Source organism: Martes martes (assembly GCF_963455335.1).
Source record: "Martes martes genome assembly, chromosome: 15".
In the NCBI taxonomy this organism is placed as follows: Eukaryota; Metazoa; Chordata; class Mammalia; order Carnivora; family Mustelidae; genus Martes; species Martes martes.
Genome location: NC_137903.1, coordinates 27,838,356 through 27,861,014, shown reverse-complemented (window position 1 = coordinate 27,861,014; position 22,659 = coordinate 27,838,356). Strand labels below are relative to the sequence as shown.

At 51.2% G+C, this 22,659-nt stretch overlaps 1 protein-coding gene across 2 annotated transcripts in view; it reads left to right on the top strand.

Annotated features, from left to right (window-relative positions):
- The window catches only part of LGR6 (leucine rich repeat containing G protein-coupled receptor 6), a gene marked incomplete at both ends in the record, with an annotated part of 116,406 nt that overhangs the window by 69,210 nt on the left and 24,537 nt on the right, over positions 1-22,659 (top strand). Inside the window, 2 exons of one of the 2 annotated variants that reach the window (XM_080823981.1) lie at positions 6,443-6,658; positions 11,665-11,736. The exons of the other annotated variant lie outside the window; for it this stretch is intronic. Of the exons in view, the coding sequence (XP_080680107.1) occupies positions 6,443-6,658; positions 11,665-11,736 (288 nt within the window). The remainder of the gene's footprint in view (positions 1-6,442; positions 6,659-11,664; positions 11,737-22,659) is intronic. 2 annotated transcript variants of the gene reach the window in all.

Here is a 22,659-nt window from a genome sequence, read left to right as displayed (position 1 = left end):
GCCGTCTTGAAATTCTTCGTCATTTTTGAATAGAGGGTTCCCATTCTCATTTTGTGTCAGGCTCCACGACTCACAGAGCCCATCCTGCCTAGGAGGGCTGGGACGGAGAGCAGCTTCAAGGAGAGGAGGTAGCTAGGTTGTAGTGGGAGCTGGAGCAGAGGAGGGCCACCAAACTCAGTGACCAGGTCAGGGGAGAGAGGTGGCCAGGGGCTCCCCCTCTCTGAACTTCTGCACTGGAAATGGCACACTGGCCCTCCTTTACCACTCTGCAAAAACCTGATGGGCTGATGAGGGAAGGGATACTCTAGAGCCTAAGATTGGCTGGGGACACTTTCTTAGGAAGGGGGCCACCTTAGGTAGGCACCCTATAAACACCCTCTGTCTCCAGATAGATGAAAACCAAGAGTCTTCCCCAGATGTCCCCAGCCCTGGGAACCTACTTCAAGCCCATCTGTCTTCATGGATCCTGGTTTTCAGTCTCTCTCTACTCCTACGTATCCTGTCCTATAATCATTACGTCTTCTCGTATCATGTGGTTCAGAACTGGAGAGAGGACTCAAGTCACACCTGACCTGAGTTAAATAAAACAGAAACCACCCCTGCTTTTCTCCCTGCTGTCCTCCTGGTCCTGCCCTGGGACATGTTGACCTTTAGATTCAAAGTCACCATGTGTCCTGGGAGCAGGTACCAGGTGGCAGGTACCTAGCTTAGAGCTTCATGTGAATGATCCCTTTTAAATGAATACCTGGTGACATCCGTGGGTCAGCTGGTGGTCCACTAGGAGCCCCGAATCTGTCCCTCTAGTCTCATATTTGACTAAGATCTGTTAGGAAATAAGATGGATTAAAGAGGGAAATTCCAGAAAGGGCCCATTAGGTCTTCGAATGTCCTGTGGGCTGTAAGGGACTTTGGTTTTCATACATAAATGTGTTTCCTACAGCTCAGAGAGGTGTATGTCTTTCTGTCATCCAGTCCTTTTAGGGAAGCCAGGCATTAGAAAGAAATGGAAAGGAGCCCTGAGTTTGAGTCCCAGCCCTGCCACTCCCTTTGGACCTTTACTTTCTCTGGGCTTCAGTTTCCTTATACAAAATGAGTGAGGCAGCCAGGCTCCTTCAAGCTGATATAATGTGATTCTGAGTTTACACTGTTGTTCTTCTGGGTCATTGTCAGTGAACAACTTCTTGCTGTCTAACCTGACTCTTTGCTATAGCTACTTGCGCCCGGTTAGGTCTTGATCTCATTTTAATTCAGTAGGACTGGGTTCTCATGTCACCAGCTCCCTGGAATGGCCTATGGCCAGGCAACTTTCAGACCACCTTTCCCATGGGACTTGGACTTGGAGGGAAGACACTCCAGCCATCACTCATGTTCTCCCTGCCCGCTTCCCAGCCTCAGCCTCGGCCCTGGGCTGGGGGAGTATGAGGAGCACTTTGGCCCTCTAGAGGTTAAGCTGTTTCCCCAGAGCCCAAGCAAGCCAAAACTGGCCTGTGAGGTCCTTGTTGTGTCCTATTACCGCAGGTAAAAATTATAGTCAGAAATCATTCAAGGAGCCCAGGCCCACAAGGGAGAAAGAGAAGGGCTGTTGGGGGTTGTTGATTTTATTCTAGGGCTTAATTGGTATAATTGCTCTTTTCTTCCTGCCAAACCAGAGTCTGTCTGGATTGACTCTCCCACCTGTGGATGGGTCCATTAGTCCCAAGTGGTGAATTCAGGCTGCTTGGAAGCTCCTTTGCCCCACCTCCCAATGACATGAGAGCCCGCGCCCATCTGCCCCGGAGGGGCCCCAGGACAGCCTGAACCCTGATCAGGGGGGTCAGGCAGCTTCTTCAGAGAGCACCTGATCCTGCTTGGGGTGGGGCGGAGAAAGAGTACAGGGGACTTCCCAGGGCTCCCCAAGTTTCAGAGGTCCCTGAGGGAGGGAGGGGATGCCCCACAAGAGGGGAAGGGGGCATACAGAAGCCAGTACTGCTCCATTTCCTCCCCTGTTGCCTTCCCCACTCCTCTCTGAGCCCCCTCGGGAGCCCACTTTGAAGGGGGTGTTTTGTCTTCATGGACAAACCTACCAGGAGGACCCATAATTGCCAGATGCCCAGTTCCTCCCTTGAGTCCCCAGGGCACCCGTGGCCAGCCTTCGTGTTAGAAGGGAAGCTAATGCTGGGGCCTCTTATTTGCATTTAACCTCAAAACAGTCCCTGGGGTGGCCAGGTAGTCACACTACAGAGCTGAGGAAGCCAGCTGAAAATGTGAAGAGAGGGCCTTTGTGACTAGATCTTTCTGGAGGCTAAGCCTACACGTCCTCCAAGCTCACAGGAGCCCCCGGGGACAGAGTCACCACATAAAACAGGAATATTGCATGGGACCTACTTATGTTTAAAAAATTGTTCCTTGTATGGGGCGCCTGGGTGGTTCAGTCAGTTAAGCGGCTGCCTTTGGCTCGGGTCATGATCTCAGGGTCCTAGGATCGAGCCCCACATCAGGACTCTGCTCAGCAGGGAGTCTGCTTCTCCCTCTCTGTCCTCATTCTCTCTCTCTCTCTCACTCTCACTCTCTCAAATAAACAAATAAAATCTTTAAAAAAAAATTGTTCCATGTATATCTGAAATTCAGATTTAACTGGTCATCACCCCAAATATTACGTGGGACATATTTATACTGACAATTATTTGTTACTTATCCAAGATTCAAATTTTAATGGGCAACATGTATTTTTATTTGCTAAACGCAGCAATCCTCTTTTGGGTCCACATCCCAGCCCAAGCCTGCCTGGCCTGAGTGAAACCCTGGGACCTTCTGCTCACCCCAAACACAAATTCAGATCTGACTGATTTCCTCTATGCGCTTATCCCATTTTCTTCATTTGCCAGCTTGCCTGGTTTCCCCCTCTGGCGTGACCCTGTCCCCAGGTCTCAGGAATCCGGCTGTAGGCACCTTCCTTCCACAGCCCCAGGCATGCAGAAAGGGGCCTGGCCGTTAGTCCAGGCCAGCCCTCACCTGGGAAAATGTCATCCTGAGCCAGGGCTGTGCTTGGCCCGGCCTCTGGGAAAAGTCCCACCTCTGGGTTGCACAAAATTCAGGCAGTGGTCTAATCAGGGCCATAGGTTACATGTGAAAGTGTGCACGTGTGCATGCGCGGGTCACATGTGTGCTCACACATACACATGTGCATGAGAGGCAGCTTCCAAATGCCCCCACAGCCACAGAGGAAAAGATCGTTTCCCTCTTGCCCTGCCCCAGCGCCACTTCCTGTCTGCCCCAGAGTGCCTTCCCTCTGTCCACAGTGTAGGGCTACTGCCTACCAGGGGTTCAGTCATGGCATCTACCCTGTTTCCCAGGCTCTGTCAAATAGGTCAGCAAGTTCTCACCCCCCTCCCCTAGTACCAGCATCACACAGTGGTGAGTCACATCAGTTTGGGCCCCAGACAACCTGGGTTGGAGCCCCAGCTCTGTGGGTCACTACTTAGGTGGCCTTGGGCGGCTTAATCTCTCTGTATAATGGGGCTAACCAGAGATTTCTCACGGCATCGCTGCAAGGCACAGATCACACACTTGTCCCTGGCTCTGCACCTGGCATATGACAAGGGCTCGATACATGGAAGCATTGACTGCTGTTGGTGTCATGGTTGTCACGATGAGGGTTGCTCCCAGCCCCAGGCTTTAGAGAGAAAGGGGGCACCCCCCACCTTGGGGATTCCAGCCTCCTGAGTCTGTTAATTCCCCTTTTAGGTAGGCAGTTGCAGAAACCGAGGCCCAGGCCTGTCTGACGAGCCAGGCCCCAGCTGTCCTCTTCCCTTACATTCAATGGGTTGTTAGGCCTTATTGATTTGACTTCCTAAGGATGTCTGAAATCTGTGCCCACTTTCCCCAACCACACTGGCCCTCTAGTCTCCTGCCTCGGGGCCTTCACTCGTGATACCTCACCTTCCACCTTGCCACCAAGATACTGCCCTCACTGAGCAGAAGGAAGTGGCAGTGGCATTCTTATGGGATGCTAAGAAGACTCCTGGCATTGCTGGGTGACTTTATTGTGCCAGGGAGCCTGCCTGGCCAGCCCAGTACTATCCCAGGTCAGGAGCAACAAGAACTACCCATAGGAGCGGATGCTTTTTGGGACTGGACAGCAGGGTGGCCAAATTCACTTCTCAAGCTTCTAGGGCCATGGCTGTCCCTTTCTGGATGAGGAGGTTGTGTAAAGCAACTCTCTTTGCTGATCTTCCTGCCTCCAGTCTGGCCCTTCTTCTATACCAGCAAGGTCTGCAGAGGAATCTTCTCAAAACAGAAGCCTGGCTAGGTTCTTCCTTTGCTTAAAACCCTCCAGTGGCTCTCTGTTTCCTTTAACACAGCGTTGCTTGCGAGACCCTGCGAGCTCTGGCTCTACCTGCCTGGCTAGCTCACCTTACACTCTCCCCGCATGCTTCCCCTCCCTCCTGCTGCAGCCCTACCTGACCATTCTCAGCCCCATACCTTGCTGTCCCCTCACCTTCCCACTTGCCTTCCCTCTGCTCAGGATTCTTTTCCCATCTCCTCCCCTGACCAATTCCTCCTTAGCCACCAGGTCTCTATGTAAACATTACTTTCTCCTGGAGGCCTTTCCAGATGCTCACACAGGTGTGCTTCCCCTGCCTTCGCTGTCCTGTGAGCTTGCCCACCGGATTTAAGCTACATCAGGAAGGGCAGGGACGTTGTCTTCTTCATAGCTGATGTGTATCCAATATTTCCCAAACCTGTCTGTGCACAGAAACTTCTAGGGTGTTCTTTAGAAACAGATTCCCAGGGGCTCCTGGGTGGCTCAGTTGGTGAAGCATCCGACTCTTGATCTTGGCTCAGGTCTTGGCTCAGGTCTTGATCTAAGAGCCGTGAGTTCAAGCCCCATGTTGGGCTCCATGCGGAGCATGGAGCCTACTTAAAAAGAAACAAAAATAAGAACAAAAACAGATTCCCAGGCTCCCTCTGGGCCTTCTGAACAACACTCTCCTGGGGAGGAGCTTGGGAGTCTGTATTTTCACAAAGTTTCAGCCAGTCAGACCATCAAGAGTATGGTGACCACCATGGATGGACCATATCTGGAGTGATAGGCCTTGCCAGTAGAGGGCACTCACTGAAGGGTGTTTGGTCCCATCCTGCCAGGTTTGATGTGGGTGGGTGGTCTTTCTAATCTCAGCTTTCGAGAACAATCCAGGTCTGTTTGCTTTCCCATCTAAGGGGAAATATCAACCTTCATCTAAGGTCCCAGCATTGACCTGTTCTCTCCCCTTGGTGGTGAGCCAGGGAGTGTCTCCCAGTGGTAAGACATTTGGCAAGAAGGGCACTGGTAAATTTGCTCAGGGAAGAGATAGAAGCCCAGCAGGACTTTCCTCTGCCCAACACTCACCACCAGTCACATCGCTTGTTCTTCAGGTTCAGGGCTATGGAGTCCTTGGGCCTTTGTGGACAAAGGCTGGGTTTCAGTGACTGAGGTGCCATATACGTGTGGGAGAGCCATACCTCAGGGCAGAGCCTCCCCTCAACATAGAAAAGTTCAGGAGGGGGTCTATAGTCACAGGCCAGCTTGTCTGGTCCCTGGGGGACCAGCTACCTAGAGTGATCCGATTTCAGCCCACACTGAAGGCAGAATAGTGTATTGATAAAGGACATCATGGCCGGGATACAGCTGTCAAAAGCTGATATGGGCAGTCTCCTGTTTGGCTGGGCTGAGCTTCTAGGTCTTCTTCTAGAATTTGCATCGGAAGTTCCCGTGTCACCTGGGAACCTCTGCTTGTCACGAAGACAGGATCACCGCCATCTGTTTTCCTGTTCTGAAAAGCAGCCCACAAGGACTTCAGCTGTAGCATAATAGGGACAATCAATTGAGCAGGAAGCCCTAGGACCTCGGCAGGAGCTTCATCAAACTACCGGGTCCTTAAAGAGACGAGGAGCAAGCGGAGCTGGGGTCAGGGGACAGGGAGTGGCTTGAATCTTTGGGGAAGCCTTCTCTAGGTCTAGAAGGAGGAGATTTCCCTCTATAAATGGTGGGACTGTCCCTACTACATGGCCTTGAACTGGACAGGGTTGGGAAAAATAGTGTCTCACCTGAAGGAGGGGAGCTATGGCATAGAGTGAGAAGTCTGGGGGTGTGAGAGAAATACTGGTTATCCACAGAAGGGCTATGAGTTCAACACTGGGTCTGAGAGGAGGAGCTGGTGCCTTAAGTAGGAACATATGGCATAAAGGATCAAGAATTATGGGTTGGAATGGAGCAATTAGCTCCATTAGCTCCATTCTCCTATGCAAAATAGGGGAACTTGAAGAGGCGGGGTATAGGCTAAGTGGGGGCCAAGTCACAGCTGTAGTCCTAGGGTACCTCGAAGGCCCCTCAGGGGTCCGGGCTGGCCCAGCTCAGGTCAGTCCCAGACCGTGGTCTGCATCTTGCCCGGGATTGATCCTTATCCATCCTCTCTTCCACCAGGCGCCTAGATGCCAACCTCATCTCCCTGGTCCCGGAAAGGAGCTTTGAGGGGCTGTCTTCCCTCCGCCACCTGTGGTTGGACGACAATGCGCTCACCGAGATCCCTGTCAGGGCCCTCAACAACCTCCCTGCCCTGCAGGCCATGACCCTGGCCCTCAACCGCATCAGCCACATCCCTGACTACGCCTTCCAGAACCTCACCAGCCTTGTGGTGCTGTGAGTGCTGCTCTGCCACCACCCCCCTCCCCACTCCCAGCTGGGTCCTGCTGGGGCTGCGTGTTTACTCCAGAGCTGGGTTGGAAATCTGGATAGCTCTGCTCTTCTCTGCATGGTACTGAACCTTCTGGCCTCAGTTTCTCCTTTTTAAAGTGAGGATGATCATCCCCTGTTGACCCCATGGGGATTATCATGAGGCCAAATGACAGTAGAGCTGTAGAAGTGCTTCGAGAAGCCAGAACACCATGATCAGAAAACGGGAATTAGGCTACTAGTTTCTCGCTATGCAAATATAGTAACTATACCAAGCTGATTGGAATATAAGTCAACAATCTCTTAAGCGATTTCTACCACATTCAACAATCGGGTGTTGCAGTCTTACGCTTTGGCACAGGGATAGGATAAATTCATCTCATTTCCCAGACTCCGAGAAGCAGAGAAAAGCCATCACTCGTAATTAGACAGCAAAGCCCCGTCAGGGTAATTACCTGGGAGATAGTATCCCTGGCAAGAATTGGGGACCAGGGTTACCTCTGCCTCCCCGGTGGGAACTTTGGAGTGCAAATTAGCTCCCAGCTAATTGCTGTGAGTGATTGGTAAGTTCATAGGGTAATTACTAAGGGCTTGGAGGTCATGTGTAATTGCTTTGGGTTACACACTAATTGCTGCGGGAACATATGCGTTAGTGACTCTGCTAAACAGCAACTTGCTTCCCCTGCTCTTGGAAATCTGGTGTGATTTTCCAAACCCGAGAATAGATGAGGTGTAGGTCCATCTAAAAGCTGAACACTCAGGCACCAATTTGTTTGTCTAATCCTCTGTCCTGGGAGACTGGAAAACCAAGAGGAGCATCCTTATGGATCACGTCCTTCTATCAGGATGGCCATTCCATCCCTGCTTCTGGGGGTCAGTGGGGTATTAATAGAGGGTGATCAGAACTAGGTGACTGATTCTCATTTTGGTGACAGCCCAGTGACACCCTGAGGGAATGGGATCAGGTCGTCATGAGAGATAAGACTGGGAAAATGAGGGCCACATGAGGGGTTCCAGACAAATGAGGGTGTTTCCAGAACCCGTACATGAGGTGCTATAGAGTCTGAGAAGCATGCAAACAGCTGCTGCCCTCCAGGGGCTGACAGTCTAATTGAGAGAGTGGACTAAATAATGGAAAAGACAGCTGGTGATGTACTGTACCTTATGCCAAGATAGCTGGTGGCAGATACAGACCCATGCAGTGTCGGAAACCTGGGCCGATGGGGAAGGCTTCATGGGAAAGTTGGGGTGGGTTCTGGGCCTGGGAAGATGAAGAACCAGACAGGCGAAGACCAACAGTGTTCCAAGCGGTGTCTTGGAAGTCCGGCTGTTTGGTGGCAGTGAATAGGCTAGTCTGGTGTGAGCAGAGGATCCTCCTGCAGAATGTGGCTGGGAAGGTGGGTGAAGGGACTCAGAGTCAGAGCAGGGACTTTGGCTTTTGTCGGTCGGAGGGAAAGGGAAGCTTGAGGGTTTTCGAGTAAAGATGAGCGGGGGGATATTTCAGGAAGGCTAGTTTGGAGGATGGGTGGAAATAGGGGACAGGTAGAAGGCTCTCGTCCATCAACCGAGGTCTAGTATAAGGGGGTGGGAGAAGGAATGGAAGGGAAGACATGACTGTGAGGGATGTTTTAAAGGAAGGATAAATGTGATCTAGGAAAGACCAGGAGGAAGGGGAGTCAAGAATGACTCCAAAGTCTGGTTGGGAACCAGGAAATTGGAATGCTAGGCATGCTGCATATCTGGCGGGGGAGGGGGGGCGGGGGGGGACCCCACTGGGCAAAAGGAGGGGCAAGGGAAGAAAACATACCAGGGCGGAGCAAAGCTCAAGGGGAACTGGTCCCATTGCCTGGAGCAGAGCCAGAAACATGACTCCTCTGTCCTGCCTCCAACTCACCAGGACCTGGGAGGGAAGAGAAGTCTGGAGGAAGCTGTCCAGGGACTATGGGATGAGGTGTAAAAAGACCCAGGAGGCAGATAAGGAAGACTGAGGATGATAGGAAGTAAGAAAATTTGATTAAACCCAACTGCTGCGAAGGAGTCTGGCTGGCAGCGTAAACAGACAAGTGAGGTGGAGGAGAAGTGGCTTCTGTGCAATCCAAACCCAGTCTACTTTGATCAGGCTGCTGTGAGCGTGTGGACCTCCTTTGCCCACTGCTCTGGTGTTGGTGGGACCCCCAGGCGACACTTAACTGGCTGGGATAAGTGTAAATCTTGCAAACATGCAAATCTTGTCTCTTCATCTGAACTAGAAGGCCCGCCCCAGGCTGGGCTGCTAGAGGCACCCAGGATGCCTGGGCTCTGTGAGTGGTTTGGAAGAGGGAGTGGGAACCCTGGAGCTGGATATTTTGGAAGCTGAGATGATGTAGACCAGAGATGCGGGGGGAGGAGGAAGGGGCTGGAAAACGGAAACGAGAGTCCAACAGGACACAGGAAGAAATGGTAAGTTTGGTGATAGTCGGGATACAAGCATCAGGCAGTTAGGAAAATCAAAAGCCCTTGTTAGGGGACAGAGTATATTCCCCGAAGGCTGCGTTTTCCCTGTCAAATCCGAAGCTGCCTATGGCAGGGGCCTGTCTCCCAGTGGAACCTGGGAGGTGGACAAGGATGGGGAAGACCTACAGGACCCACAACTCTCAAGACCCCTATTTCTATCCATGTGTGCTGGATGGGGTCTTCCTGTCACCTTGGTATTTGAACAGCATCTTGGAGGCCTGTGTGGTTTCCTCTCCTTGTAAGAGATTTCCTTTTTCTTCCTGAAGAGGCTTCTTAATTCTGGAACTTAACTAGCTTAACTAGAATATGTCATGGTGTAAAATATTCTGTTCTGATTTTTCTGGAACATTGTATGCCTGTGAGCTGCAGATTCTATGCTTTCTCCACTAGAGAATTTTCTTCCATACTCTGTGTTTGAATACATCTTCTGTCTTGTGTTTGGGTTCTCTCCCTCAGACATGTCAATTACCCCTGTATTGAATCACCTTTATGTCTTCTCCATCTATGCACTTCTGTTCTAACCTTTTTGTCTCATTCAGCCACATTCACCATGATTATCTCAAGCCTTTTCTCTGATACCAGTTCATTTTAGGCAGCGTTGACCCTGTTCCTTGGCTCAAGTTTTTAATAGTGTAATTTCAGTTCTCAGTGTTTTTGTTGCCTATGATGTCATTTTCTCTTTCTTTTTTTTTTTCTTAAGATTTTATTTATTTATTTGACAGATCACAAGTAGGCAGAGAGGCAGGCAGAGAGAGAGGGGGAAGCAGGCTCCCTGCCAAGCAGAGAGCCCGATGTGGGGCTCGATCCCAGAACCCTGAGATCATGACCTAAGCCGAAGGCAGAGACTTTAACCCACTGAGCCACCCAGGCACCCCTTCTCTTTCGTTTTTAAAACTTCATTTTGGAAATACTATTTTTTGAGCTTGTTTTGTAGCAGGAGGCCATTGTGGTAAATTTCCTTCTGTGTCTCATCCATTCGCTGTATTTTTTTTTTCTTGGCTTGAAACTTTACCTGCCTTTGCACCTTCTCTTCTCCCTGTCCTCGGTCTCCCTGGTGCATCCATAATTGCATTGTGATTTCTTTATTCTGGCTTACACATGGAAAGCTGTCTCCTTGTTCTAGCTGTGCCATCTGGGGAGCCCCTGGTTCTCCCCTTCTAGCTGTAGTTTGTGGGCTAGTATTGTGGGTAAATGAGATTCCATCTGCTTTTCTGTGCCCGGGGGGTGGGGTGAAGGTAGGGGGACTGTGCTCTGAAGGGGAGCCCAGCCTTTGTCAGGCAGCTGGGGCTCTGCTGTATCTGCAGGTTCAGAGTGTGTAAAATGTGTGAGTTCACTCCCTCCACCCAAGAATTCCCTTGGGCTTCAAGTCATTTCCTTGAGTCAGTGAGTAGCTTGGAGCCTTTCTTTTACTCCCCAGTGTCACCTGTTTCCTCTGGAAGCCAGACGTGGGGAAGGGAAATAAAACTTCTCCATAGAGCTGCTTCTCTTTAGATTTGGGGTTTTAGGGGAAATTCTCAGGATTTCGTTTTCTTGCCAGCTCAGTTCCTGGAGAAAGCAGAACTTTCAGAGTTTCACCTGGGTCACCAGTCTGTGCAGTTTGTTTACATTGGGTTATGTCTCTGTCCTTGCTTTGCTGCTACTTGTAATATTTGGGCCAGAGTCAGGGGTCTTGTTTTTGCTATTTTTGCTTATTTCATTAGGAATTGGGAGAAGATCATTCTGTCATTCGTTTTCAGTTAGCTCTTTACTTTGGAAATTTCTTCCAAGCCGATCTCCCACCTCTCCCCGGCCTACATTCGCTCTGGCCAGGCGCTTCACCATCCAGCACAGACGCACATGCTCATTCCCACCTCCCCTCCTCTATCCCCCTGTTACCTCTGCCTGGAATGCCCTTCCCTCTGCTTGTCCAGATCACCTACTCTTCAAGGCTCTGCTCTGGATTACCACCTCTGTAAAACATTCCCTAACTCCTCTGGTCTTACCAGTCTCCCATCTCCGAGCCTGTCTACAGCTCTCTCCAGCTATAACAAAAAGCTTAGCCTTTAATTATATGTTGTCTACCGCGGTTTGCTGTTGGCTCCCATAAGCGCGTCTGGCCACTGAGTCAGGCGGGCTGGGTCCTGGGGAGCAGGACCATAGAAGAAGCCTCAGAATGGAGCCCCCCTGACATCAGGACTCTCTCCAAGAGCTTAGTGGGAGCCTGTCTTAGCCTTGGTCTTGGGCATTCCTCTTGTGTTTTTTTCTTCAGTAGGAAGTGAAAACCATGTAGCCCATGGTTGATTCAGCCTTGGGGATTGTAACTTCAGAAGTCAGTCTTGGCTAATCATTTTGTCCCTGGAGACAAAGGGCTGGACCACTGGGGTCAGTGTGTTCATGCTTCTGCCTCCACCTTCCGACTTAAGCCACCGTCTGCTTTCTGCCCCCGCCCCGAGCCCGATGCTGTGGGCACCCATTCTGACGTGCCTTTCCTTCCCACACAGGCATCTTCATAACAACCGCATCCAGCATCTGGGGACCCACAGCTTCGAGGGGCTGCACAATCTGGAGACACTGTGAGTGCTGGGGTTGTGGTGGGGCCCTGTCCTGGTGAGGAAAGCCTGAACGCCTGGAGGCAGCAGGGAGGCTGGCAGAGGGAGAAGCCAGCGGGACTGGGGTGCTGGGCACTGGCTCCAGGCCTGCTCACCCACGTGGCCCTCCCTGGCGTTCTATCTAGGATATCTCTCTGAATGCATTCCTTCCTCCTTCAGGTGGGTGGAATGTGCCCTCTGGGAGTTCAGGGTGGCCCAGAGAGGGAGAATCTAGGATCCCTGCCAGCAGAGACCACCGAAACAATGAACATTCTAGATAGGAAAGCCAGAAGAATGAGGATCTTGAGGCTGGGGACTATAAGGCTTGGGGATGGGGATGGGTGGACTCGATGGCAGTTTTGGCATGTGTTTCAGGGTGGCTTCTGACGGAAGGGAGGGTAATACCATGGACTCATGCCGGCATGGTTGGCCAGTCGATCTAACTAGCCAAATGATTAATGGGGAGATGGCCCATTCAGCAGTCCAGCCTGACTATAAAAAGCACCCAAGTTGTTGACTCTCAAAAGCCATATTATTCACACATCATCATCCTGGAATTCAGTTAAGGTCAGAGCGCACCCAAACCCTCCCATCATTTCCTCTGGAGTCCCGCCAGCCCCCACAGAGTGGGCTGAGTGGGCCCCATTTGAGCAGACAACTGGCTGGGCTCTCTAAGTATGCTGGCCATGCCAGCTGAGGTCCCGCAGTTCCCACAAGGGAGCTGGCTGCCACAGCCACCTGGTGCAGGCCACCAGCGCCAGGGAGAGAGGGAGCCCACCCCCCGCCCCCGTCCCTGGTCACTGAGAGTGAGCCATTAAGGTTGGGGCAGGGCTCACGTGTCAGGGGCATGATCATGGTCACGGTACCTTTTGCCTCCCCTCTTCCACCTCCTCCCTCCCTGCCCAACACCCAGACATGCACCCAAGCTCCCAAGGTGAGGGATTTTTCAAGAACCCAAAGCAGCCCAGGAGAAAATGCCAGGAGACAAGCTGTGACCCAAGGAGGCAGTGGTTTGGGGAAAGCCATTTGGCAAGTCTAGCCCAGGAGGTCTGGGCTGTCTGTGTTTGTGGTTGTGGAGGGGAAGGGAATAGGGAGGCCGAGACCAATGCTCTGCTCCTCTTTCCGGTGGGCGGGAGACCCAGGAGCCCAGTTGTTCTCTTGGGCTCAGTCTGGAGCAGGAAAAATGGCAGAGCTGGGCCTGGCTTTCCCTGCGCCCTCACTCTGCTGCTGACCAAGTGCCTGGGAGTGGGGGGTGGGGGGATGTGCCCCAGCCTGGAGTCAGGAAAGTTGGAACCTCTCCCCACCACTCTGCGTGACTTGGGCTCTGTGTTCTCTTCTCTAGCCTCCACAGACAGCCGGCCAGTGAAAGCCGGACACTGTAGCCCGCTCCACCAACACACTAGCAACCCGAGGTCCAGGGAAGCAGCATGGCACGCCCAGAGTTACTCCCTCAGTTCGGGACAGAGCAGATCTGGGATGTGTTAACTGAGAAAATGCCCATGGAAGCTCCTAGCTTAGTGCCCTGCGCCCCTCAGCCATCTGAGTCGACTGTGAATTGTGCAAGTCTACTACAGTTAGGTGTTTGGGGTCAGGGGTGGCCAGGGACCTCTTAAGGCCCATGCCACCGACACCACCCTCCCTCAGGAGATACGGGAGTTGGGGGGGGGCGGAGTTTGGAGCTGCTGGGCATCAGCAGAGTGGCTAGGAGCCCAGTGTTATCTGCCCTGGGGTGTGAGGGCTGTTAGTTCTGCCGGGAAATCCAGTGGGGAGGGGGCACACATACTGGGTGTGGGTTGGCACCTCTAAAAAGCCACCTAGCAGCTATTTCTTCACTTTTGGGGCACACTGCCTAATTCTTTCTCAATTAGCTGCTGGATTGCTGCGCAGGGCATTTGGCTCAGCTGGTGCTGGCTTAATTACAGAGCAATCCTGCCGCTAAGTGCCCACTGTACCTTTCATCTGTGAGAGTGCTTGGCTCTGTCACACGGAGCCCAGGGCCTGCGCCCACTGCCCAGACGCAAAGGCAAGGCGAAGAGACAGGCGAAAGCCTTATCGCAAAGTCTGTGGCCGTTAGCATCCGATACCTGGGGCTCATGCCAGTTCTACCAGCTGTGGGACCTTGGTCGAGGCATTTGCCTTGGTGAGTCTTAGTTTTCTAATCTGCAGTGTAATACCGCTAATCACCCTGATCTAATGGGTTGATGTGTGGATTAAATGAGCTGATGTGTGTACAGTCCGTACAGAGCCTGGGAATCCGTGTTAGGAACCTGCCCTGCACTCCTTTCTCATCCCCACCCCCTCCTCTGAGGGCCTCAATCTCCACAACACAGCTTCCCTCCCTGCCCTTGAGGGATAAGCTCTTCTTCCAACTTTTGATCTCCAATTAAAAAGGGGAAAAGTGTGTTCTTTATCCTCTATCCCCCCCACCCCCCAGCATTTGCTGGGGGAGCCTGCAGGGGCAGCCAGATGTGGAAAGGGGGAGGAGTGGCCGGGAGAATAAAAGGAGAAAGAAAGATAGTGAAACCTTTTAATTGTTGCATAATTGGCACACTTTGCAGCCTCGGTTATTACTTTGGAGCTTTTCATGTGAGCGTCTTCATTGGAAGGGTATTTGTCCCTCGGGCCCCATAAATCTCTGCCACTTAGACCTCTCTCATCTCTGCAGCAGGGGAAGATCAAACCCCCCTAGCCGGAGCTGTGGTTTGGCTCTATCTGCAGGCTTTTTCGGGAAAGAGCGGTTCCCAGTCTTTCCACCTGGGGAGGAGGGGCCAGGTACGGGCCGGCGCATGCGTGGTCACACAGCCATCACCTACCGCACGCATCGGGTGATGCACATGCACAGTGCACGTGCCACCACGTGCCCGTGCGGCTCGGGCCCTCCACGCTCTTCACCGCACAGTGCAGCACTCCCACCTCACATCCCCGCACAGCACACAGATACCTGATGTAAACATGCCTCACGGTAACACGGTCTCGCCTATGCCCTCTGCTCTGGAGGTCAGGCTGCCTGGGTCCCACCCCTGGTTCCACTTCTGCAAGCTGGGTCAGCCAGGGCAAGAAGCCACACCTCTGTGAGCCTCGATGCCCCTGTCTGCACAATGGGCTGCCTCCGAGCCTGAGGAATGAGTGAGATAAGCAAGCACTGTATTCTCATTTATCCCAAAAGAACCAAGCTAATCCAAGTGATTTGGGCAGGGCCCAGGGTCTGGGTGAGCAGAGCAGAGCATGCGGACTCCACAGGCCCCAGGCAAAAGCCTTACTGCACAGGGAGAAGCTCTGGGACCTTGATCCCATTTTTCCTGATGCCTCCATCATCATCCCCGACCTTGCCAAGAAATCCTAGCGGGTGGGAGACAGGATGAACTCTGTCCTGCCCCCACAGCTCCTTTCTGCTTCCACAGTGAGGATGTCCCACCCCTGTTGGGAATTTCAGAATCAGAGAAGAGCCAGCCCTGAACCCTTGAAATACCTTTTTCCTCTACTTTCCAGATCAGACTAAATCCAGAGATTTGGGACGAGTTGCTCAGATTTCTGGAGTTTGTAAGTGATGGTAAACCACTAGAATCCAAACCTCTTGCCTCCTAATACATTGCTCCACATAACCCTAGCTGCTGTGAGGCCAGATTAATTACAGGACTTCCCAGACTGAGAAATAAGAGAAAGCATGACCAGGGACAGTTCTGGGAAGGTTCTCCCAGGAGATCCCAGGGACTTGAAACCAGGCCCTCGTGCCCTTAGGTCAGTTGCCTGGAGATTCATGCTCAGAGGCCACAGGATGCTAGTCAGGGGCTGTCACGTCATGATCCTTGAATCCCCAGCCATACCTACCAATAAAATCTGTGCTAAATACGTACATATAGATATACATACATACATACATACATATATACAGGCTGGCAAATGCAATTACAGCCCACAGGCCTGCCCCCACTCCCTAGATCTGGGAATCTAATGTCTGTATCTTGGATCTGGGGACAACACGCCTCTCTGCTCTTATTCCTGGGCAACGATATCTGGGCCCTGTTAGAACCTCATTGAACACATCAGACCCTATTGGAGCTCCTGTGTTGGCTAGACCTTTCCGCCTTTGGAGGGGAACTTGGGGTCATAGTAGGAACAGAAACCTCCTGTACAAATCAGCACCAGCATTCAGGGGTCCGGGAGGAGAGGAGAGCAAAGCAGGAACTTACAGAATTCTGCCTTATAATATAAGATCATGCATTCCACGTAAACCTCCTCTGGTGCCAGATGCCCCAGTGAGCTGCTTCTACAGAATATTTTTATTTCAGCGGCAGCTGTGGCTGCAAAGTGTTCCTCTGTCTCCATGTCATTGAAACCACCGCCACCAACAGATTTTGCTCTAACTTGGTCCTGAGAGGATCTGGCCACCTCTCAGCCCTGGGCCTGACGATCAGCCTTTGGCTTGAACGGAACAACCAGACGGGTCTCCACTGGAGGCTTTTCCAGGGCTCGGGGACATTCTAGAGTCGAACAAGGACTGGACTAGAGTTGGCACACCTGCTTTGAGATCCACATGCCACCAGCATATGACCTGTGCAAGTCCCCTGACCTCTCAGGAGGCTCAGTTGCCACCAGAGAAAATGGGGATGATATTTTACCATTCATAAGTGGTATTTACAGTGCCTGGAATGCTGTACGTGCTTCATTTACGTTGGTCTTGTCTTTCTTGTCCTCCCATTTAGCGCTGGATAGACAGCGATGTGCCACCCCCCAAATTAACTAAATAACTTTTCTTTCTTTCTTTCCTTCCTTCCTGTCTTTCTCCCTCCCTTTCTCCCCCTCTCTTCCTCCTCCTCCTTCATTTGACCTTGGGTCTTGGGGTGGCAGGGAGGGTATTGCCCAGAGGTGTCCCTTCGTAGCAGTCCATGGGTGACTCATCCCCTCTAGAGGGTGGATAGAAGTTCCCAGGAGTCAGGGCATGGCTACTATATAGTTTCCTGTGGCTGCCGTAACAAATCACCACAAATTTTGTGGCTTAAAAACAAAACCCAGAAATGTATTCTCCCACAGTTCTGGAAGAGGCCAGAAGTCCAAAATCCAGGTGCTGGCAGGGTTGGTTCCTTATGGAAGTTTGAGGCAGAATCTGTTCCAGGCCTCCCTCTCACTTTTGGTGGCTGCTGGCGACCCTTGGCATTCCTTGGCTTACAGATGCCTCCGTCCCTCCAGACTCTGCCTCTGTCCTCACATGGCCTTCTCCTTGTTTCTTCTTATAAGGACACTTGTCATTGGATTTAGGGCCACCCTGTTCATCCAGAATGATCGTACTTGAAGATCCTTAATTACATCGACAAAGGCCCTTTTTCCCAATAAAGTCATAGTCACAGGTTCCAGGGCTTAGGACTGGGACATAGTTTTGTGGGAGCTACAGTTCAGTCCACTGCAGCTACCTCTGAGGCCGGGCCCCCTTGGGCAAAAGCATGGGTGGGGCAGAGGTTCAGATGAATCTTGCCAATTTTCTTTCTAATCTTAAGACAGTGCTGATCATCCCACTGATAATTCCCTGAAGTTAAGAGAATCAAAAATAGTTTTGTAAAGGCTGTTGCACCTCAGAGCTCCCTATCCCCAGCCCACCCTGCCCAGCAACCACTTGCTGAGGAAAACAGGGCAGGAATTATGCATCCTTTGTGCTAGAGGTGAGGAAACTGAGGCAGAGAGGGTTTGACTCACTCATTTCATTAAAAGCTGGGACTTGAACCTGAGTTTCTCTGTCCTTGGCGCAGCTTCAGCCCATCAGACCACACTGCTTCTCCAGGCTAACCCTGTAAGAACCAAGGACCTCTTTCCTTGCCAGTTCTTAATCATCTTACATTTGTGGGTTTATTAGCTGCAAATTTGTGGGGTTTTGTGGCTTATAGAGGAATTTATTGTTCCATATAAAACTTTTTTTCTGGCTTTCCCCGCAGAAGCACTAATGATTTGTCAGAGCAGAAAATCGAGCTGCCCAGTGAGTTTGTGTCGTGTTCTCATACGGTGACACGTTGTCATTGGTTCTTCCTGGTACCGTGTTCCCGTGCCCATCACCCTGGTGCTTGGGGTGACCAAGGTCACCATTCTTGTCACTGGCAAGGGGGCCAAAGCTTCTACTCTCAACTTCTGCTGCTCCGACAGGCACCCTGGCCAACTGGTCTGCAGTTGGGGGGTGGGGAATAGGAGTTTAAGGGGGCGGGTGGGGAGTGGGTTGCTGGTGGCACCGTGTTGGAACCACTTAGCAACAGGTTCTCTGGTAGACACCATGGAGAGGAAACAAGTTCAGGGCTGGCCCTTAATATCTGTGGGAAGGAGGAGCTGGTAAGAATGAATAATTACCAGGGGCACCTGGAAGGCTCAGTCGGTTAAGCGTCTGACCTTTGATTACGGCTCAGGTCATGATCTCAGGGTCGTGAGGTGGAGCCTCATGTTGGCTCAGCACTTCATGGGGAATCTGCTTGGGATTCTCCCCCTCTGCCCTTCCCCCTGCTCTCTTTCTCACAAATAAATAAATAAATCTTTTTTGTTTTTAAAAGAGAAACAATGACTTCCACTCCCTTTTCTGTTTCTTTGGATTTTCTCATTCCATAAACATTTATTGAGCTGATAGTATGTGCCAGGCCATCACATGAACACTAGGGAAGCACTTATGAACAAGAAAATTGTGGCCCCTGCTATCACAGAGACTAAGGGTTCTAGATCAGGAGTCCTAATTTCTTTGTAACTTACTACTCATGTACTGTTGCCAGCATTCTGACCTCATCTCCCTAGCTCCCCAGAATCTGACTACTCACCCTTCGTCTGCTACTGTGCCAGCCCAAGCCAACACCCTTCTCTTACCTGGTCCCTCTGCCTTCATCCTTACAATCTCTTTTCAACACAACAACCAGAAGGATTCTTTTAAAATACAAATTAGATCATGTTACTCTTCTATTCAAAACCCTCCGGTGGCTCCCCATCATCCTCTGGAAAGAAGCCAAAGTTCTACAAAGTTCTGGACAAAAGCCTACAGGTTCCACAAGGTCTCAGGTGATGTGACACCCTGCTACCTCTGGTCTCACCCCTTTCTCAATCTACTTCAGTCACAGTGGCTTCCTTGGATATACTAGATAGACATGCTCCTGTCTCAGGACCTTTGCACTGACTCTTTCTTTGTCTGGAATGTTCTTCCTACAGTTATCCACATCTTTCAGGTCTTTTCCCACGTTACCTTTTTAGCTAGGTCCTCTCTGATCACTATTTTGCAGCATTTCCTATTACACTCCATCTCCTTTTCCTACTTAATTTTCTCAATGGAGCTCACCAATCTGATACCAATTTTATCTATCTATCTATCTAGGTTTTTTTGTCGGTTGTCTGTCTCCCTCCTCTCCATGAGGTGTTTTTGTTTTGTTTTGTTTTGTTTTGTTTTGTTTTGACAGAGCACAACAAGGGGAGCGGCAGGCAGAGGGACAGGGAAAAGCAGGTTTCCCACCAAGTAGAGAACCCAATGTGGGGCTTGATCCCAGGACCCTGGGATCACGACCTGAGCTGAAGGCAGACCCTTAACCAACTGAGCCACCCAGACACCCACTCCATGAGTTTTTGTAGCACCTGACATGGTGCCTGGCACGGGGTAGGTACTCAATAAATACTTGTTGAATATATGAATGGGTTTATGGCCCTTGACAAGTCCCTGTTCCTCTCTGAGCTTCTGTTTCTTCACTTGTGCTCTGAGGGCAGTGGATTCCCCAATCTAAGGTTCAGCCCAGCTCCAGTCATCCATACTAAGTGTGGTTTGAAGTCTCCAGCCCAAACCCAGAGAAACAGATGGAGAAACAGAAGCGCCGAACATGGGCTGAACCCACTGGGATGGTCCCTTATCCTTGCCATAGGGATAGGTACCCCCCTTCATTCCCCGAAAGCCCTGTGGTTGAAGCCCAGGACCCTGACATTAGACCAGTGAATTGAAGTCACTAGCACAAATCCTCAGGCCGCATCCTGCTTGGACCAGGGCAGTCTCAAAGCTTTCGGGTCATGGGGCGTCTGGGTGGCTCAGTGGGTTAAAGCCTCTTTCTTCGGCTCGGGTCATGATCCCAGGATCCTGGGATCGAGTCTCGCATCGGGCTCTCTGCTCACCAGGGAGCCTGCTTCACACCCCCACCCTCTGCCTGCCTCTCTGCCTACTTGTGATCTCTCTGTCAAATAAATAAATAAAATCTTAAAAAAAAAAAAGCTGTCAGGTCCCCTGCATTAATGGGCCCATGACCTCCAGGTGAGGGGAGTGCTGCCCCAGGGTCTGCCCACATGTAGAGGATGCAGTTTTATTGTACCATTCTTCCATGTGGCTAGGGCTTTTCTGGGGAGACTGGTGAGAATATGAAATATGCACATGCCTTGTTTACATGTAGGAGAAGTCTTTGGTGGAATACGGCAATCGTCTTTGGAAGATGGTTATGCATGGTCTTCCAGCTGACAGGACACGGGCTAAGGGAGGAAGGAAAGGGGGTGCTGGAGCTCAGGGTGAGGAACTGTCCCTTAATCTTCAGAGCAGCTCCACTGTGGCGCCCTGGACGCCCAGCCTGGACAGTGGGCCCTGACATTTGCATGGTCCAGGCAGAAACCGGACCCCCGTCCACTTGGAATCTCACAGAAGAGTCCCGCTCGGGAGCAGACTGGACTGTTCCATGCCTCCCTTCCAGGGCTGGGCTTCTCTGATCCCAGGTGCTTCATGAAGGTGCGGCAGCCAGTGATGGCAGGGTCCAGGGGCCGGCAACTTTCATTCCAACTGGGGCTGCTATGGCTTCGGGTATTTTCTCAGTTTTCTTTCTGGCAGGGAAGTGAGTGTGGGTGGAGGGAGGTTAGGAGGAAGGTGTGTCTGTGTCTCTCAATAGAAACTGAGGACAATTTTACTAATTGCTGCATTTATTAATGGGTGGCCTTTTATGTAGGTTGTTTAGAAGGTAAAACAATGCTGTTAGTCATAAAGTCTTTGTTGGTTCCTGGCTTGCCAGGTCATCTGCCCCGAAGCATGCAGAGTCAGATGGAGATAAAGGCTCAGCCTGCAAGATGGGAAGAGCAATTAAGCCACGGATTTGTTGCCCGCCTTTGTTACAGGCCTTTGGGAGATAAAAATGGCTCAGAGTTTACAATCAGGAACGTCTGTGTTTTGTGTTTCACACGGGGAGCTAGGCTCACCTGCATTCCTCCATGTGCCCTTATCTGTGATCTGATTTAATAAACACAAATATTAGCCTTGAGAATAAAAGTGTAAGCGGAAGACCAATTAATTATATTAATCCTCCTTTATTGTTGTGAAGAGTTGAGAGACCAACTTGTGTGTCTACTGTTGCAGTGTCTGATGAATAGAAGCGTCTGTTCTGGTGTCTCGTGTCTAGTAAAAGGAAGAAAGGGAAAGAATTGGCATTTTTTCTTTTCTTTTCTTTCTTTCTTTATTTGCCAGAGAGAGAGAGAGCACAAGCAGAGGGCGTGGCAGGCAGAGGGGGAGGCAGGCTCCACGCTGAGCAGAGAGCCTGATGTGGGACTTGATCCCAGGACCCCAGGATCATGACCTGAGCTGAAGGCAGACCTTTAACCAACTGAGCCACCCAGGCATCACGCATCGGAATTATTTGAATAACTACTTTGTACAGGCTCTGGACCTGGTGAACAGAACAGCCTTATGTAATGGGCATTCCTAATGTATAGATGAGGAACAGACCGACCAAAGTTAAGTGCCTGCTTCAAGGTGATCCTGTCAGTACAAGAGGACAAAGCTCTTTCTACTCTAAAACCGGTAACACACAAAGGGACATCTAGCTTGGTAACCAACTGGCTTTGACATGCTTGGTGGCTCCCAAAGAGACTGCCACAGGAGTTTCTTCCCCTGGGAGGAAGCCTGGTCCTCTCCCTCCATTTATCCTCCTTCCCACTCTCCCTAAAATCTTTTTTCTCAGCCCTGCTACTTGGAGCCTAGCTGGGATGCACCTCTGGGTGGTCTATAGAAAAGATGTTAAACCAAGAGCCAACAGGCCCAACTTCAAATCCAGGCTGTGGGATTTGCGGTGATTTACCTCCTCTCTCCAAGCCTCCGTGTCCTTATCAATAAAAAGAATGACTCTTAAATCCTGCTATCTCTGCTCGAAGGCCATGGTGAGGCTCCCCAGAGAGCTCAGGAGTTGGCCATTTCTGCGCAGCCAGATGGAAAGGAGAAAATTGGGGATGTGGATCCTTGAACAGCTTGGGGGGTGGGTCACCTCTTTAGCTACTTTTACGGAGGGTGTGGGTCTACCATCAGTTTTGATTAGGTTTGCCCGGAAGCGGCTGAGCAGATGAAGGGGGCTATTGGCCGTGGACAGCTGCAGCCTCTGGACTAAATTCTGGCTGGAGCTGAGAATGGTTTTTCTTTAACCTCAGCCCTTCCCTGCCTGCTCCCAGCTCCTGGGAACGGCATACAGAACAATGAACTCTTCCTGGGCTTCTGGCTGATCCTGGACTATTAAAGATAAAAGACTATAAAGCCATGGATGAGTGGTCCGGCTGAAATTTAGGGCATCCTACACCGCCCTGCAATGGAGGAGTCAGACCAAATGAGCTTGTGCCCGGAAAGGTCTTTCCTGCAATGCGATTGCCAAGAGGCTGCATGATAGCTTCTAATCCCAGGGGGCTGAAACAGTGCCCGAATGCGGCCAGCCACAAAGGCCAAAGTAGCTTCCATCTCCAGGCCTCGACAATACGGTCATCCTTGACAATGACTATTCACATATGTGGCCCTGTGCCTGGGCTTCAGGAGACCCAAAGGGAACCCACGTGCTTCCTGATGGCGATAAGCTTCCTGTGTCATGGGGAAGACACCACGTACGCAGATAAGCCCATGCTGGACTCGAGCCGCCTGGGCTTCGGTCCCAGCTCTTCTGTCCTGTGCCCAGATTGCCTCTCTCT